General features: G+C 48.5%; 2 protein-coding genes across 2 annotated transcripts; both read right to left on the reverse strand.

Annotated features, from left to right (window-relative positions):
- Nucleotides 1–854: 854 nt before the first annotated feature.
- Nucleotides 855–10,373, reverse strand: MIEF1 (mitochondrial elongation factor 1). Its single transcript, XM_040062450.2, has 5 exons — nt 10,235–10,373; nt 8,804–8,952; nt 8,502–8,682; nt 6,228–6,490; nt 855–5,108 (listed from the first exon to the last, which is right to left on the reverse strand). The coding sequence occupies exons 2-5, from the start codon at nt 8,945–8,947 to the stop codon at nt 4,302–4,304; spliced, it is 1,395 nt and encodes a 464-aa protein (XP_039918384.1). The 5' UTR covers nt 8,948–8,952; nt 10,235–10,373; the 3' UTR covers nt 855–4,301.
- A 13-nt stretch (nt 10,374–10,386) lies between these two features.
- On the reverse strand, nt 10,387–10,696 carry LOC131378541 (mitochondrial ribosome and complex I assembly factor AltMIEF1). The gene has a single exon (XM_058420375.1). It carries the CDS (start codon nt 10,612–10,614, stop codon nt 10,402–10,404), a length of 213 nt encoding a protein of 70 aa, XP_058276358.1. The 5' UTR covers nt 10,615–10,696; the 3' UTR covers nt 10,387–10,401.
- Between the last annotated feature and the right edge of the window lie 7,195 nt (nt 10,697–17,891).

The raw sequence follows: 17,891 nt of genomic DNA on the forward strand, positions 1-17,891 counted from the left end.
CTTGATCTCATCTGATCCGTTTCTACCAAAGAACAGATTAAAGGAAGGAAAAAAAAAGAAGCGCAACACAGGCAAGGGATATTAGAAAAAAAAAAGAAAAAGTTGGAGATGTAATATCACTTTGTATCATAAAATACCTTCCAAAATAGTTAATTACAGAGTCCTCATTAAGACAAGTCTTACAGGACAATGTTGCCACTGTAGCATGTCTTCCAAGAATTAAGAAGCTTGGGATCCTTCAAAAGCAGCACAACTTCACACTTCATTTGACAGCCAACATTTCCACTCCACCTTCCCAAGCAGGCACATAAAATCGGTCTTAGTATAAAGAACTTGAACACACCAGACACGGGCCCCTGGCAAAGGAGCTTCCTCGCTGCCTCAAGGCTGATGCCTGGATAGGAGAGGAGTGCATTTGGGACTGGAGAGGCCTGGCTCACAAAAACAAGGTGTGACTGAACAAGGGTGGGGGAGCCCACAGAGGGAAGTTTAATATTCCAGAGGCACGGAAGCCTCTGAAGTCTGGGGAGCCACATGAAAAGCAGGTGCCTGTCCGGGCAAGCAGACTATCAGAGAGGATGAGAGGCTCAGCACCACAATTACGCAGCACCTTGTGACTGGTGTGAAAGCTGCCAGGAACCAGGACGCTGCTTTGCAGAGCTGATTGCTCCCTGGAGACAAGCCGCGAAGTGCTGAGTGTCCAGAGATGCAAAGGGAAAGCAAGTGAATCAGCAAGGGGCAAGCCAGTCTCCAAGCAATGGTGTGGTGCAGAATTATATCAGCATTAAGGTGACGCACCGAGATGAAAGGACAGAGATGCTCCTTTGTTTATAAACATGCCAGACACAACCAGGTTACTGTGGGAAGTAATTTTATTTCAGAATTCCACACACTCTGTCACAGATCATGCACTTGGACTTTCCCCTTTGCAAATCCACAGCCTCCAGGCCTGGGAGAGATGAAGCATCATCTCTTCACTTCTCACTTCGTGCCCACATGCTAAGAATGAGGGCCCTGATGGCAGCTTGCCAGGGGGCAGAAAGCAGCCTTTTGTTTCCATAATTGCTTTTAAACACCGGAAAAGAAATCCATCTGACTTGAAATATTAGCGGTGGAGCCCAGCAGCAGTGAAACCCACAGCTGAGCAAGTTGGTCCTCACCCTGTGGTCACAGAGTATAAGACGACAATCTCATGGGAAGCTTGTGTGAGCTAAGCTACAGCAAAACACATGGAGACATTCTTGGAGCTGAGGCAGCCACCAGCCCAATGCATGTCCTGGGCCCCTTACAATCAATCTGTCTCTGAGCTGCTCTGCCAGGAGCTGCCCTTTTCACATTCAGTTTTAGGTTCTCCTGCTCTGTGCTACAGATATGACCGGGAAGTAGCCTACCTATAGGTAAAATAGCCCTCCAGGCTGACACCAACACATGTACTGCATTTAATACTGAAAGGTGCCAGTTTGAAAGACTCTGCAACATTCTGTTTGACCCACAGGCTGGGTGCAGCATTACTGGAAGTTTCCTGAATACCTGCCCTACATCTTCTTTGCTGTTTCATTTGCCCCTTATACCTGATCCTGCTCTTAAAATATTCCTAGTTGCAGTGTCCCTGTGACCCATCACATCTTTGGCCTTTGTCAAGACTGCCACTGTCAGGGCAGCTATTGCCTGCTGTGGTGGCTGCATGTAGGAAGCGATCATTTGCCTCCTGAGAACAGGCTCGTGGCTAGCTCAGAGGAGGGCAAAACTGAAGGAAAGAAATGATGGAGATAGTTGATGCAAGTGAAGTGGAGCAGAGTCTACAGAAAAGGCAAAAAGGCAGCTTCAGTCTCCATTTGATACACAAACTGAGCTCAATAGCAGCAAAAAATGGCCATAAAATATTAATTGATTAGGTTGCCAGGAAGAAGTAAAAGCATTCATGTAAAATATTATATATACAGATATGTATGTGACACCTGTTCCCAAGTCCTATCTCACCTTTTTTTTTTTTTGTACCTAGAATTTTAATCATTCCCAACCACACTGCTATTAAAATATGAAGACCAGAGTACTGGAGGCAGCACCAAGAGAGGGGTGACATCGCACTTAAAAAATGAGCTTTGGGGGAACTCCTGACAACCCAGATATTTTAATATTTTTGTTGACCTTCAAGTAATTAAAAACAAGGGGAATTCCCCCCAGTAACCTATAGGCTTCAAGTCTCATCTGTCTGCTTTTAGGGTAGGAAGGCTGACATCGGAAAGGCAGTGGGGGGCAAGGGAAGGAAGAGGGGAAAAATCTGGGAACCAGAGTGAAGAGCAATCAACAGCTGACCAACACTGACTGCTGCAAAACTTACAAAACACAAAGTCATACCAATGGGATTCCTGTTAACCTTTGATAGACTACAGACTTTATATACACACACAGACTTCAAAGTATACATCTGGCAGTCTATAAATTACCAGTATCCTAAGGATTAAATAATTTAAAATGCAATGTTGTGTTACCACTGTATACAGAATGCTGACACATTGGCTAAAATGGACGGACTGTCCGACAAAGATGCTTCTCCCTCACCTCACCTCACCAGCACTGCCTCTAAAAAGAACCCAGGGTGAAAGACTTCCCTTCGTGGTTCCACTCCTGAAATTCACCTTGAAACTTCTCTGTCAAAGATGGGGGAAGTCCTGAGAGGAAGGGACAAGAAAAGGAGAAAAGGATTCCTGCTCCATCCAAACTCTGCTGCGGCAGTACTCCTCTCCACTGGCTAAGGAGGCTGAACAGCAAGGGCGAAACAAGTTGCTAAGGCAGGGAAAGGCAAATATGTTTCCGAAACAATAGTTATGCTGATTTTTTGAGATACACAGGGAGCTCCAGACTTGGGGGGACACCTTCTCTCCCCCTTTTTGAAGACAGTAGGTGGCTTAATGCAGAGTGTAAGGAGTCTACAGCCTGCGAGCAGCCATAGACAGGAGTGGGCAGAACTGCTCTGCCAACAGGTCCAAGCAGACGCAATGGGAAGGTGTGCCGTCACCAGCTTTCCAAGAGTATTTGTAAAATGGGAGCACTGGAAAGTCAGCACATGGGAGTAAGGAAGGTGATGGACAGCCTCTTGTTCTCAGGAGGAGACTAAAGCACACAGAGCAGATGGCAAAGGTAATAGATCCCTAAATGCCAGCATTGTATATGTACCCTAATACCAGTGTATGGGACAGAACCTTGCTGATGACACCAGTTCAGTTCTATCACCTTCACAGCCTTTAGAGCTGGTGAGAATCTGGCTTGTGTGTGCTTATTCCAAAGCCCTTTGAGGCAGGCAGTCTTGTTTCCACCTCCAGTAAACCAGAATAGCCATAAGCTCTTGGGGAAAAGATGAAAAAAAAATCCCCATTCCCATGTGTGTCTCCCACCCCTTCCCTATAATCACCCTCTCTTTCTCTAGGCCAGAGACAACTAAAGAAGCTGCCTTGTTCTCCGCTCCCGAGGCCATTCCCAGCAGATCCGGCTGAGTAGGAACAGCAAGCTATTCTCAGCCTCATCACACAGCCAGACCACAAAGGCTGCTTCCTCCCCTGTGACACCTTCAACAAGAATTGCCCATAGAGGAGGTTGTGTTGCAGCAGACTGGATAAATATTGGCCCTTAATTCTGAGTCCAGCTTGCAAAGGATGAGAAGGCTTTGTGGGAGCAGGAGCTGAGGGAATTTTCAATTTCAAGCTCTACAGCCCTAAATATTGCCAGTGTAGTCATTATCCACTCAGAAATACAAAAAGAACCCTATCCAAAATATCTCACTCAGTCTGCCCTGCATGACTGGCACAAAAGGACATAAAAGAAAGGAAAGTGAGACAACGCGGACAGCAGAGAAAAAGAAACATGGGGTAAAGTCCAGCTGGAGGAAATTACAAAACAGATTTATCAGTGCAAGTCTGATAAAACCATCACTGGATTTACCAGCCCAGTTCCACCTTCTTCAGACCAAAAAGGGTTTGCTTCAGTAAGTGTACTACAGAAGAAAGAAGTGCATAGTTTGGTTTATTTTTTCGGTAGACACTTAAACTCAGCAGAATTTATGCGAAGATCTCAGAGCTGCAGTTTTAGCCTCTCTTCCCTGGCCAAAAGGGACCTGTGGGGGCAGAGATGGTGGAAATGGACCAGTAGCACCAAGAAATTCAGTGGGAGCACCAACTCCACAGCAGGAATTACTAATAAACTAAAAGGGGGGAGCAGTGAAGAGAGAGAGGGAGATAGGGAGAAGTGAAGGAGACATAATTCACAGTAATCAAACTATCAACACTTCCATAGGTAAGGCCCCATTACGTCTGCAGCAAGACCTCTGGCTCTGACAGAGAGCTGTAGAGGGTATAGCCCAACTCATCCACTTCTTCAGGGGTCAGCTCTGAAAACAAGTTCACTTTGGGGTTCAGGGCACTAGGGAGGACACCTGCCTCCAAGTAGCGGATCAGCCCCTTCAGTGCCTGCAGGAAGCGATCAGCCAGCATGTGCTGGGACCAGTCGGACTCCTCCTGGGAGAGGTGCAGGATGACATTGGTGAGTTGGCTGGCAGTGAGATGTCCCAGAGCTGGGTTTAACTTGCATACTGCTTTGAAGATCTTGAGGCACAAGCAGCGGCAGCCAGAATCGCCCTGGTCCAGGGCGCGGAGGCGAGCCGTTTCCGCTGGCCGCAGGCTCAGTCGCCACAAGTTGTCATTCTGGGCCAATCGGTGAGGTTTGGCAACGAGGACGATGTCTCCAAGTGTCAGGGATGGTAGAAAGTCAATAAAAAGATGCCGATCTGCATCATACTGGACTTCCAGTGTCAAATCTGCTGGGGGAGCTGCTGGACGGATCACATAGTCCAAGAGACTCCCAATTGCTGGCCAGTTGATGGACCCAGCTACAACTTTCTCAAAGGTGTCTGCTACAGTTTTGGGGGAAAGGTAACCTCCCACCACGCAGCGGTCCCAGTAGCTGCTCCCGCGAGGAAAGTACTCTGGGTTTTCTCGACGCACCAAGTAGAAGCCAGGAATGTTCATGATAGTGTCCTCCCCAGGGATACAGGACCACAGGTTCTGCTCCAGCATGAGAGGTACAATAAGCTGGATGTGGTCAGCTGTCACTACCTTTCACAAGAGAGAAAAGTCAGTAAGAATAAGCCTTCTCTCTCCACATTCATTTTATTCACCACCTTTAGATAGCCTTCAGTCCAAAGCAACCTGGAATAAGGATTCTAGTGTCTCACTCTCCTCGCTGCATGGGATTCCCAGCCTCCCTTTGTTAAAAGGCATTCTGAAAGACTATTTCCAACCATCAGTGGGATAATTCCAAGGTATAGCTGAAGCTAGTGCCTATGTGGTATGTACTATTTAGAGACCTGACATGGACTGCATATAGATGAATCATTCTGCCTCATACTGTGGTAAGTCTGCTCCTTGGTTGTGCGATGCAGCTTGCCTGGGGCACAGCAACACCACACTGACAATTTAATGACAGCAAATGACAATTTAAACAGGAGACAGAGTATTAAGTTTCTTGACAAGCTTCCGTTGCCATGGTTTAATAATCCAATGCTACAGCTAGGTACACTGCCCTCACCTGGTGTGCCACATTGTTCGGAAAAAGGTCATTAAAGATCCCTTTTCACCAATGTGATTAAGACCCAGGTCTAAGTTTCATTGGACATTCCATGCTCCATTCCAGAGCTCTGTCTCAAACAAAGAAATGTGCCTCTGAATCACTCACTATAGCGATGGGCATCTTGCCATCAGGGAGATATTGCAGCAGGGACTGCTGTCCAATCCAGGTCTGTCATGCATTAAAAAAAAAAATAAATAAAAGGTAGGAAAGACCTACATGAATAAACGTGAGTTCTAAGGGAATATAACATATTTGGATGGTTATAGAAGGATGGAGAGAAAACAGATGTCTACCAGAGAAACAGAAAGAAAAACACATCTAAAAGGAGAGACGGAGAGGAAGCAAAGAAGGTCTGAGCTATTTTGAAGAAATAAACCAGCAAAAAGCAAAGGCTTTGTAGACAATGACAGGGCAGCCTGGTCATGCCTGTTCAAACAGCACTGTGGAAATCAATGCCTAGCTCCACAGTAGGAAAGGCAACACCAGGGGCCTTATTACTGAGAAATGCTGTGCTGAGCCAGCACAACAGGGATCAGGGAAGCCCAAAAGGCCCCTGCGCGGTCAGCCGCCTGAATAAGGAGCCATGACGCGTCCCCAGGAATTACCTGCAGGTCATCGTAGAGGCTGCCACTGAGGTACATGTCCCGCAGGGGCATGTCTGGCAGCTTGGCACGCAGGAAGCTGCGCAGCTCTGCGCAGATATCCACAGCTGCCTGCTTGGCCCGAGCCTGCTCGTCTGCTGGGATTGCCACCCGCTGTCGGTAGTATGAGAACAGCTTCTCCTGCAGGCACAGGCGAAGGTGGGACTTCTTCAGCTCCACCTGACTCCTCTTGGCAGATGGCTTGGGCTTTGTGGGTTGAAAAAAGTCTGCAAGACAGAGGGAAAACTGTTGAGGTTGCAGCTGACTTCGCAGTGAAGTGTTCCACGGAACAGAATCTGCAGCGCAGAACTGTGGTCTCCCAGGTCTCAAAAAAGCCCTTGGCAGACATTTTGCAGGCTTTACATAGGTACCACTCCAAAGGGGACTGCGGAGAAACTTCAAAACATAGTACTAAGAACATCAAAAGAGACGAAAACAAGTTACTAGATTTGACATTTAGCCAGACTAATATTGTGTACAAGGATGTAATTTTAATGGCTGTGGGGGCAGTACCTCAGCTAAATTTCATCAAAAATTCGGTGCTATTATCAGTTCAAAAGCTTTCAGTGTGATGCCAGACCAGTGAATAAAACACTTTTGAACAACCATCTCTTTGACTTTTTAACATTGAAACAGATTACCAGTGAAATTACCAAATTACAAATTACCAGTGAAAGCCAGTGCTGACTAGCATATGAGATCAGAGAAGACTGTGCCACCTGGAAATGAAATAGTTGTTGGGAATCTGATCAGCACAGTTATTAGGATGATGGAGCTGACAGATCCTGAGGCCATCCCAGCTCAGGCCATCCAGTGATATTCCCCCTGAAACCTTCACTGACAAAAGACCAGAGAGCCCACCCAGAGGCACAATGCAACAACACAAGGTTTACATTGCCATCTGCATTACTAAACAATGTCTGACCTGCACAGATTCTCTGAGCCCCTTTTTCTCTGATTGATTTCCCAAAGAAATAAATCAATGCTTCCCATCCATTTCAGATTTATCTTAACATGGGTGAAGAGTTTCAGAAGTTAACAATTAGAATTAAAGGGGAATTACAGATCTAAGAGAACTTTGGAAGGGCTCTGATATCTACAGGGGGCAGGAGAAATCCCCAAGTCAGTGGTCCCATTAAAGCAATTGGCTGTTGCAAATTTGTTTGGTGATGAGCATTTGGCCACACAGCACCTGAGGAATGGCTGACCAAGCTGTACACAAACCCAACTAGCCCAGCCTCAGCAGCTGCTGTCTCTTGTCCCACTGGATTATTTTGGACAGATTTGAGCTTTTTTTTGTGTAAAGGAAATAATGCACAAAACCATAGGGAATTGGATTTCATTACCTATTTATGAAAAAGATTATTTTTCCATACTGAGTTTCAATTTACTTCTAATTGAAGAATTTAAGGCACCATCATCAATGTTTTTATCACTCAGCCCATATGCTTGGGGACTCCAATCAAATGATCTAGACCCCATTTAACATAGGCGTCTAGTTTTTAACGTATCCTCAGCAGAAAACCTACGTCATCCCAGAGATAACTGCCTTTAAAATAATCTGGAAATCAAGTTAATAGCTTGATTCTGATTTTTAGGTTAAATCTCCAAGTGTAAATCTCCTGAAATAAGTGACCAGGGATAGAAAGTAAAACCACTGAGAACAACCAACCAACCACACGTTAATAAAACATCGCTGGGTTCTAAATTACTGATTATCCCACCCAGAAGGAAAACTACAGGACACTTTCTATAGACTATTGAAGACAAATGCAGCGATAAGCAGAACTAAACAGGGAAACATTGATACAGAAATTACTTGGAAAATGGTAACAATAATACAGGAAATACTGTTATAAATTGCTAGCACATCCACAACTCGAATACTCCCCCCTTAAAAAGATGCAAGCAAACTGAATGACCTAAAGAAAGGCAAGAAAGAACTTGAATAGCTTTCTATCAGGAAATATTAGATAGATTGAAAGAGAAAAAATGAGAGAGAATAAAGCTTAACACCATGAAGTCATGAGAGGAATGAAGAGCACAAATACATGACTATTACTGACTAGTTCCCAATGTCAGTTCTGATTCCTGAAGTTACCAGTAGACCTGCTTAAAAGAAAAACTTAAAAATCCCAGGCCAGACAGGGTATTTCCTTCCCCGCATTCCTTTAAACAAACACAGGGTTTATAGGCCTGAATGACTCTGCGATGCAGGAGGGTGGCCATGCCTCTTACCTGTCTCTGCAGCTGAAGGATCACTGGGGAGGGTCTGCAGGGAGCGGCTGAGGCTGGTCTTCATGTCCTGGTTCAGCAGGCGTGAGGAGGAGCCCAGCCAGTTTGGCTCTTCCCAGCTTCTCTTTCCTGACTGGCTCAGGCGAGTGGGGCTGCTGGGCGCACTGATCGCGCGGTCGTACATCTAAACCAGGAAAAGCCTGAGTCACCGAGGGCCCAGCGCCTGCATTTTACCCAGGCCACTGCCAGCGCCCCGGCTCTCTTCAGTGCCCTTGCCCGCTGCCGGAGCCGTGCGCGGCACTCACCCGCTTGACGGCCAGCGTGGCAATGCCCAGCATGGCAGCGCCGCCCACGCCCAGCACCAGCCGCGCGTTGGCCAGCACGAAGTCGATGGCGGTGCCGATGCCGTTGTCATCCTTCTTCCCTTTGCGCTGCCCAGCACCGGCCATCTTACCTGCAAGGAGCGGGAACGTTATGCGCACGGGCCAAAACCCTGATGGTTCACTCCCTTCTCCCACACCTCACACCCGCCACTCCCAGATTTTACCACAGGAAGGGACCACCCAACCCTGCAGCCTCTCTAATTATGTTCCCGGAAAGAGCTGCTTGCTCCCAGCAGTGCCAGGACAGTAGTGACCAAGCAATATCCCACACCTGAGGGAACACATCCAAGTTTGATGTGAGGTTTCTAATAACTGAACAGAATTAATGAAAGAAAGCAGAATTTATTTCTGCAGTATTTTGCAATAAAATCCTGCATATCAGGCAAAACCCTATGGCTATTCAGGTATTCTTATAATTTGTGCTTCTCAACCTAAGCACAGCCTATTTATTTTCTAATTTCTAATGTAACAAGTGTGATTTTGCTCACAGACAAGGCAACACGACGTTGGTCAACTGTCTGGAACAGAGTGGAACCTTCCCCAAGAACTGACAGGCAGTCTCAGAGCTTCCATTCACAGATTAATTTCTGAACAATGTCCAATCCCAGATCCTTCAAAGGCACCCAATCAACAGCAGAAACCGCAACACATCATAAAAGGAACAGCTCCCTTGCTGTTTATTCCTGCCCACGACATTGGTGCCTCTGACTCTCAGACGAATCATGTAAAACACTGACACGAATATTTACTTACATGTGTACTTCTGTGTCCTCAAATTTCTGTTTAACCTGACCTGGAGATTTAAATTTAAAGAGTCCCTCTGGCCAACGTGGCCTCAAGCTGTGGGAAGGCTCAGGCTGGACATCAGAAGGAATTTCCTCACAGAATGGATGATTAGGCATCAGAATGGGCTGCCCAGAGAGATGATGGAGTCACCATCCCCAGGTGTTTAACTTGGACATGACGCACAGTGTCATCAAGGTGGTCATCAAAGGTAGGATTTAATGATCTCAGAGGCCTTTTACAACCTAAATGATTCTGTGATCTTTACCATTACTGTACCCATAGGTGGATCCTGAGCGAACCTACATGAAAACACAAAGAAACTCCTGCACTGTGACTTTAGGTCTTTTTCCTGAGTCAGTGTCCAAGGTTCTGAGCCTGCCTGCCTGACTGGGTGGTTTAAAATTGCCCTTTTGTTTTTCTAAAGTCGAGCCAGGGGTAATGTTTCTACCTGGATGAACCAAGAATACATTCACTTGTCATCCCCAAGCAGAAAAAACCCCACGCTTTCGCAAAGCTCACTGTAACAGCACCACGAAGAACGCGGTTATATCACTGTAGATGACCTACCTGTGACCTAATGCATTTGTGAAGAGAGCCCTCCTGGTGTGCCTGTGGAAGCAGGACTTCTTCAAGAAAGTGGTGGGTAGTGAATGTTAATCATCTCTTCTGGTTGGCGAGGGGATTTTGGAAAGAAGCGGGAGTTAAGTAGGACCAGTGGGAGCTACAGGGAACCTCTAAACCAGGCCCCCGAGCCTGCTCTGCAGGAAAGCTTGCCCCTTCTCCAGCTGCCTTTCCTTGTCCTCCAGCCGCTCCAGCCCCTGGTTCCGGCGGAACTCGCGGCGGATGGAGGCGAGGTAGAAATCCCGGTCGGTGTAGCGCAGGCCGCGGCCGCGGCGCAGCAGAGCCCGGTACAGAGTCAGCACCGCCTCCCGGGACCACGCGGCCATGGGGGACAAACGCGCGGCGCGGGCGGGCGACCTGCAGAGGAGCGACCGAGGCCGGGATCCGGGTAAGCGTCTCTCTCCCCGAGGGCCCCGCGGCCGCGGCTCCGCGGCGCGCCCCGCTGGCTGCCGGGGCCGCCTGTCCAACGGCGCGGGTGGGTAACGGCCGGGCCGGCGCGCGGGCGGCGCGGGGGCCGCTGCGGCCCCGCGGGAGCAGCGCGATCGCCCCGCTCTCACCGGGCTGCGCGCGGGGCCGCTCCGGGACCGCTCCCGGGGTCAGCCGGCAGCGCCGCTTCCGCTTCCGGGCCGCGCCCCGGTCCCGCCAATGGCGGCTCCAGCGCCGCGGGCCGCGGGCCGCGCGTGCCTGAGCCGCGGCGCCGCCGCCACCTGGCGGCCGGGAGGGGAGCTGCCCGCGGCCGGCCCAGCCCGGCGGCCCGCGGTGCTCCGGCCGGGGAGGGCCCGCTGGCAGCGCGGCCTCCGGGTGCCGCTCGGGGCTCCGAGCGCCGTGTGCGGCTTCGCGTACTGCAGCACGGCGCCCTGGGCTGCCAGCCCCGAGAGACAGCGCGTCTGCCGGGCACCACGGTCACGGAATCACGGATTCCATTCAGCTGGAGAAGACTTCTTAGGTCATGGAGTCCAGCCGCTGACCGAACACCTTGTCAACCACATCGTGGCACTGAGTGCCGTGTCCAGTCTTTCCTTAAACACCTCCGGGGACGGTGACTCCACCACCTCCCTGGCAGCCCATCCCTAATGTCTAATTTCTGTGAAGGAATTTGCCCTAATGTCCAGTTTCTGTGAAGGAATTTGCCCTAATGTCCAACCTGACCCTCCCCTGGAAGAGAGCAGTGGGTCAATGCTGCATCTCAAGGTACTTCTGACTTTCGGAATGCTTTTTACAGACTAACTTATCAATTTCAAGCTCCTTATCTTTATCTCCAAGGAACCCCCAGAGTCTAGGGCTCGGTCGGTGAGCCTCAAGGCTCTAGAAGGGCAGTAGCTGGCAACCTCTCTTGAGGCCTGCCTGAGCTGATGGGAGGAGACTCCCAAAGCCAGAACTTTTTGCTCCACTGTCCAGGTGCAAATTCCACTTTTCCATTCTCACCTTCTCTACTATGAGGAGTTTCTGGGGCATATATATTTCTCCTTAGCCATCCCCTCCTCCCTCCTCCCCAGGTCATACCTAAATATAAAACATAATGTGCTGTGCCTCCCCTGGAGGGGAGGGTGAGAGAAAGAGCAAATGGTGTGTGACAGAGGAGAGCCACATCACTTCACACGATTCTCAGCAACACCAGATATGACAGTGATAGAAATGAACAGGAAGAAAAACAGAAGCTCTGGACTGGCTCACTCTGTGCCAATCTCCTCTTGTTCATTTCCTTTCTGAGATAAACAACCCCAATCGTTTTGATCTCCCTGTGAGTGAATTTTGCCATGCGCCTAATCAGCCCTTTTTGAGAAGGGCTTACTTGAACTGCGGACAGTATTCCCAGAGAGGCCACGCTAGTGATTTACATAATAGCATTATCATATTTTCCACATTATTCCCTCTTTCTTCCTTCTGCATGCTAATATTTTGTGTGTGCTTTTTTTTTAACCTGCAGCTACTCTCAGAGCCAGAGTTTGCGTGAACATCCGTATTATTTCTTGGGTTGCTAGAGAACACCTGGAGCTTTGTAATTGTTATGTGCAATTCGTTTTCCTCTTCTAACCTTGCACATATCTAGTTGATCCTTGGCAAATATGTGGTGTTCCCCATTTGCCACATTTGCATTTTACTCAGTCTTTTTTGATCTCCTCAATAGCTTTGAGTCAATAGCTTTGAGTCATCTTTTAAAAAGGTTTGATATACTGCTCATCTTTGTTTCCAGATCATCAGTTCATATACCGGGCTATCTAAGATCTTGGAGGCAGCATGCATATTCCTACTCCTAAATTGCTGCCAGAATGAAAATCGATCTTTGAACCTTCCTCTCGGCTTCCTGCCTCCTCCTTCAGTTGTTAATCCTCAGAAATACTTCCCTTCTCACAAGGGGGCTCTGCCACCCCTGTGTAGGTGTGCTGATGAGCCCAGTCCCCAAAACTCCCAAGACTGGGATCAAAACTTGAGCAGCCACATGTGGCAAACCTCTGGCGCACTACCAGTGGGACCTGCCAGGTCAGGCGGGGCAGTGATGAACTTCCCTGCTGCCCTCCTGCCTTGGCAGCCAAGGACTGCCATCTCCATAAGCAGCACCCCGTCCCCAGCCTGGCCTCCTTGGGTTATGCCTGTTTTGGTGTTTCTCTCTGTTCTTTCCCCCCCAGGCTCGCTGCCAGCTCCCGGGCCTCTCCCCAGCAGCTGCATGTGCGTGTCGTGAGCTCCTCCACCCACACAGTGCAGTGTCTCCAAAGTGCCCCAGCCCCTGCGGGGATTTCACTCGCTGCACTCGCTGCCCCTCGTGGGCTGCCCATGCCTTCACTGTGTGGGCAGGGGGCTCAACCTGCCCCTTCTCTCTTGCAAAAAGGAAGGTGAGTGTCAGGGCAAAGCAGCACATGACTGATATCACTCTAGCTGCCGTGCAAGTGCTGGGTGTTGTAAATTTGACCTCTGCCTTGAGACAGTTAAGCATGATCCCTGCTGTCTCCAGGGCTTCCCAAACTCTGCTGAGCTGCTGCACACAGCTGGTGGGACCCACGCAGCACCCCCAAAGACTTGTACTGCCCTAAGGACCCCAGGGCCCCATTGCCAGCAGAACGCTCTTTTCTGGTGGCTTCTTTGCCCAAGGACTCACTGGGAATGGGGTTCCCCCTGTGATTCCAGCCTGTGTCCCTGTACAAAACGGAATGTACTTGCCCTGACAGGACCAGGTGCAGGCAGAGAGGAGGGAACAGACTTTTGCGGTGCTCCTGGAGAACAACAACAACCTTTGTTCCTCGAAATAACCACGTGAGCTTGAAATATCAAAGGTACCATGTGCAACAGGGCACAATAACCCATGCTGTTGCCCGGAATAAGACTGACATCTCACACCCCCCCCCCCCCCCCCCCCCCCCCCCACACCCCATCCTTTGCCTCCTTGGGAATCTCCAGAGCCGTCATTCCTCTGCCGGTCTTCTCATGCTTGCAGCTATTCCTCTCACTCAAGCAGCCACTGCCACAGGCTTTGATGGCCACTAAAAACAGCAGATGGCTGTCCCTGAGCCTCTGCTCCTGGGAGCCATGTGCCATGCCCAGGGCTTCCCACCACCCATTCTGCAAGGGCAGGACCATTCCCAGCCAGGGGGACATCCCTGTGCTGCCTGTCACCCGCCAGCAAACCCTCCCTGGGCAGCAGGGAGGTGAATGTGAGCCTCAGAGCTGCAAATGGCACCTTGGAGGGGCTCTGCAGGGATGGGAAACAAATTGTTCTTGGAAGCAGAAGGCTGGTGTTGTGGAGGAGCCAGAAGGCAGTTCTAAAATGCGAGGGTGAAGATGGATAGTGACCCACCAATGGTATCTGATCTTGAGCTTAATATCCTTAGTGTCTTCTAGTAAATGGACCTCATAGGAGGCCTTTTGGCAGTCTCAGTCCCATTCAACAGCTCTCTCTTTAATTGCAGCCCTGTTTCATTACTTTTCTTGAGCAGTCACAAGGATTCATGGCATTTGAGCTCCTGCTCTCCAGCTGTGACGAGCCAGGAGAGGCAGAGGCCCAAGGGTGGCACGTGTGGCTTCATTCCCTGAAGCCCCAGCAGTCTGGATGTTGAGTGCATTTGGGAAGAAGATAGGTGGGGAGGGAGGAGAGACCAGTGGTACATAGCCACCTTTCAAGTAGCATTCCTGATTGAGAGCCCAGACCCCCATTTCAGTAGGGACAGTAAATATCCAATCTGGGAAGCCCTGCTCAGGGTATGTTTTTGACAGGGGGAAGAAAGGAAAGGTCCCGGCCTCACTACAGCTGAAGTGGGGCTTTTCAGCTCCCCAGACTTCCACCCCTGCAGTGCAGGGGGCTGCAAAAACACTCAGCAGTGAGTGATCTCCTATGTGAAGCAGAGCTGTTGTCCCCATGAGGCTGCGCTGACAGTCACTGAGGAGGCTCAGTTTTATTATCTAACACATTGAAATTGCTTCTGTAGTACTTTCACAATTGGTCTGTGCCCACCGTCACTCCCAGCGCAACTCATGTTTCCTCAAACAAATTTCCCTGTAGCTGGGTTTGTTGGGGACTTTTCTCATTTTTCCCTGACTAGTAAGACTCTATTCCCTGGCCTCCGCCGCCCCATTTTTCACTTTGCACCAGCTGCACGCTGCAGGTTTACAGAGCCATCCATAGACCCTGCTTTTGTGAGTGCTGTTGTCCTTGCAATCTTGCATCCCTACAACAGCCCGTTTTCTGCAGGGGAAGCGTTGGCAGAGAACAGAGGGCTTGCAGCTGGTGGTACCACCTGCCTGAGCTGAGCTGCACATGCTGACCTTAGGCTTTCTTGTGCTCCTTTGCCTGCTGTACACTGGGATGAGGCCCTCTCAGCGTGAACATGGGACTTTGGTTTGTGTAAGGGTTATCTGGACTCCAGCATCAGGTGTGATTTGGTCCCATGTCCATACAGACTACCCAAGAAGGGCAGGGCTGCTCTATCCTGCTGCTTCTCTTCTTTTTCTAAGCAAAGGCACCTATTGCACACCTTACCCCATTAAGTAATGGACCCTTAGATTTATTTCTGTTCCATTTACCTGGATTTGGTTTTGCTGTGGTCTGACATTCACTTCTGGGTAACATTTTGATACAAATGATTTAAAAACACTGTGAAGCACAAAGCAGCAGGTAGATATTTTCCACATTCTTTTATTTTTGTGTATATGCCTGGTCTTACTAAGTGTTTGAAGAAGGAAAATATATATATATATATATATATATAAAAATATATATAAAAAACTGATAATTTGTTGCTCTCTCTTTAGAAAAAGTCCAGACTGTAGAACAGGGCTAAAATGCCAGGAAAGAGTTTGCTGCATAGAGGCAGGCTTCTGTTATTTTATGCATTCTTTGGATAACATTTTTTTTAATTTCAGATCTCAGAGAAGTGATTTTAGATCTTTATTCAGCACAGCTTATTTGCTCTTCTTCTCAGTTTTCCTTATTTTTAGAAAGGTGAAGTGTGTTCCCAAATTAAATTATTACTGGGATGGACTTCAGCCAAGAGGATCCATGGTTCAAGCCATAAGGCACAGGAAACACAAGAGTAAAACAATGGAGTTTTATACTGTGTTTCATTTTGCAGGGTGAGGAGAGATAGGGCCTTGAAAGACTTGTATTCCTACATAACTGTAATATATTTTAAAAGACGGTAAGGAATATTTTCACTTCTCACTTTGCTTAAAAAAAATAAGCGCACACGGAAATGCTGAAAATGCTGGGATTGCCAGATGCTCCTTAGGTCCGAGTAAAGGTTCGTGGTCTGGAGATCTCAGAGATACTTGCAGTAGCATCCCAAACATTATCTGAAGAGGGCTGATCCTTTTTACCTTTTGCTGATGTGCTTGTCCCAGCTGCAGCTACAAAGGCAGAGCTTGCAGCAGCCTGGCTCCTCAACCAACCATCCATGCATTATATTCCTTATGTCAGCCTTTCACTTCGGTGATCTGGAGCCCCTTCTCTAGATGGGACAAATTTGCTTTTACTGAGCAAAGCCCTGCAAAGCTCGCTCCCAGGTGAAGGTTTGCCGTCAGCACGCCCAGGAGCCTCAGGAACATGGGCCACTGTCAGGAAGCAAGAACATGCCTCCCTTCTGCCATGGCTGTGGCCAAATCCTCTCTGTGGTGGTGCTCTGGAAAGCAGGGCAGGCAGTGCCTGCAGCTGTGGGCACATGAGCATGAAGCCATTTGCTGGTGACACTCTCTGGGGCTGAGGTGACGCTCCCTGGCTGCTCCATGGGCTGCCTGCCAGCCAGCTGAGACCTCACTGCTTCCCCAGCTGAGCTGCTAAAGCGGCAAGATTTAGAAGCATAATATAAAATTGGACTAATATTTAAAAATTAATTTTCCCTGCTTAGCAGCACATTAAAATGCGTCCTCACACAGGAAACAAACATATCCCAGCAACAAAAACAGCTGGCAAAATGGGGCCTGGTATCCCCTTTCCAGCTTTCTGAAAGGTGTCTTCAGTTTATAGTGAAGTCACTTTGTTTCCAAGCACTCTGGTGTTTGGAAACAGCAGGTCCCTCCCTTTAGCAGCTAGCCTGACAGGCATCAACAAAGAATCAGCTGGAGCCAACCCATCCTTGAGCCAGAGACAGAGGGTCCCCCACAGCCCCTCCCCACTGAGCAGCGTTGCACAGGGCCCAGGATGAGCAGCTGGCATCCATGACAAAGAGCAAGAGCACGGGAGAAACCACTGACTTCCAGGCAGGTCATGCTAGAGCTCCTCCATGATGCATCACCCCATCTAACACCTGCTGGGGTACTGAAATTCTGCAAAACACACAGGATTGCTTGGCATCAGATGGCTTGCAGGCTCCTGCTTCAATATGGTGCTTAAGGCTCCCTATCCATACCCAGGATGCATGCTGCACGTAACAAGATCTCTTTTGGTGTGTTGAGGGACACTCTGACATGGTAAATCGGGTTTTTGGTGGGGCCACGTGCTCCCCCCTGCTCCTGCAAATTAAAGTCTCTCTTGTCCAAGAGTCACCTCCTTGCTCACCGAGACACTTGAAGGTCCTGCAGCAGAAGCTCGTGCTTTCCAGGGAAGGATCTTTTAAAACATCACAGGAAACAAAAGAATTTATATTACTTTTAAAATTTATATTACTTTTAGAATTTATATTACTTTTAAAAGTAATATAAATGTCAGCAAAAATTTTGTGGTAGAGGCAAGAAAAATAACATGGGAGAACCTTTGAGCTAGTCAACTCTCATTTCTTAAACTGTCTCACTAAATTGTCATTGGTCTGTGCTTATAGACTTAGACTTCCCCACTGGAAAAACTGAAATTTTAAGCATGCTGGTCATTAACCATTTTTAGCTTATCCCCTATTCTGGCACAAAAATACAGTGATCACTAAGAATGCTAAAAATTCTAAATAGAAAACTTTAATTGTTAATTTTGAGTGGCAGGTTTCTTTCATGCACTTTGTTTCGGAGACGGAAGCAGCAGAATTGCATTCAGCAATGCACAACACAAACCTCTAGTTCGATGAGACCCTTCCAACAAGAGGAGAATTGAAAACATTAGACTGGTATGGATGAAAGAAAGATGAGTGAATTTACTGGAGCTAATAATTACAAGGAAAATGACCTACGATGCTTACCATCACTGCCTCTA

The sequence above is a fragment of the Hirundo rustica genome, chromosome 4, assembly GCF_015227805.2.
Source record: "Hirundo rustica isolate bHirRus1 chromosome 4, bHirRus1.pri.v3, whole genome shotgun sequence".
Lineage (NCBI taxonomy): Eukaryota > Metazoa > Chordata > Aves > Passeriformes > Hirundinidae > Hirundo > Hirundo rustica.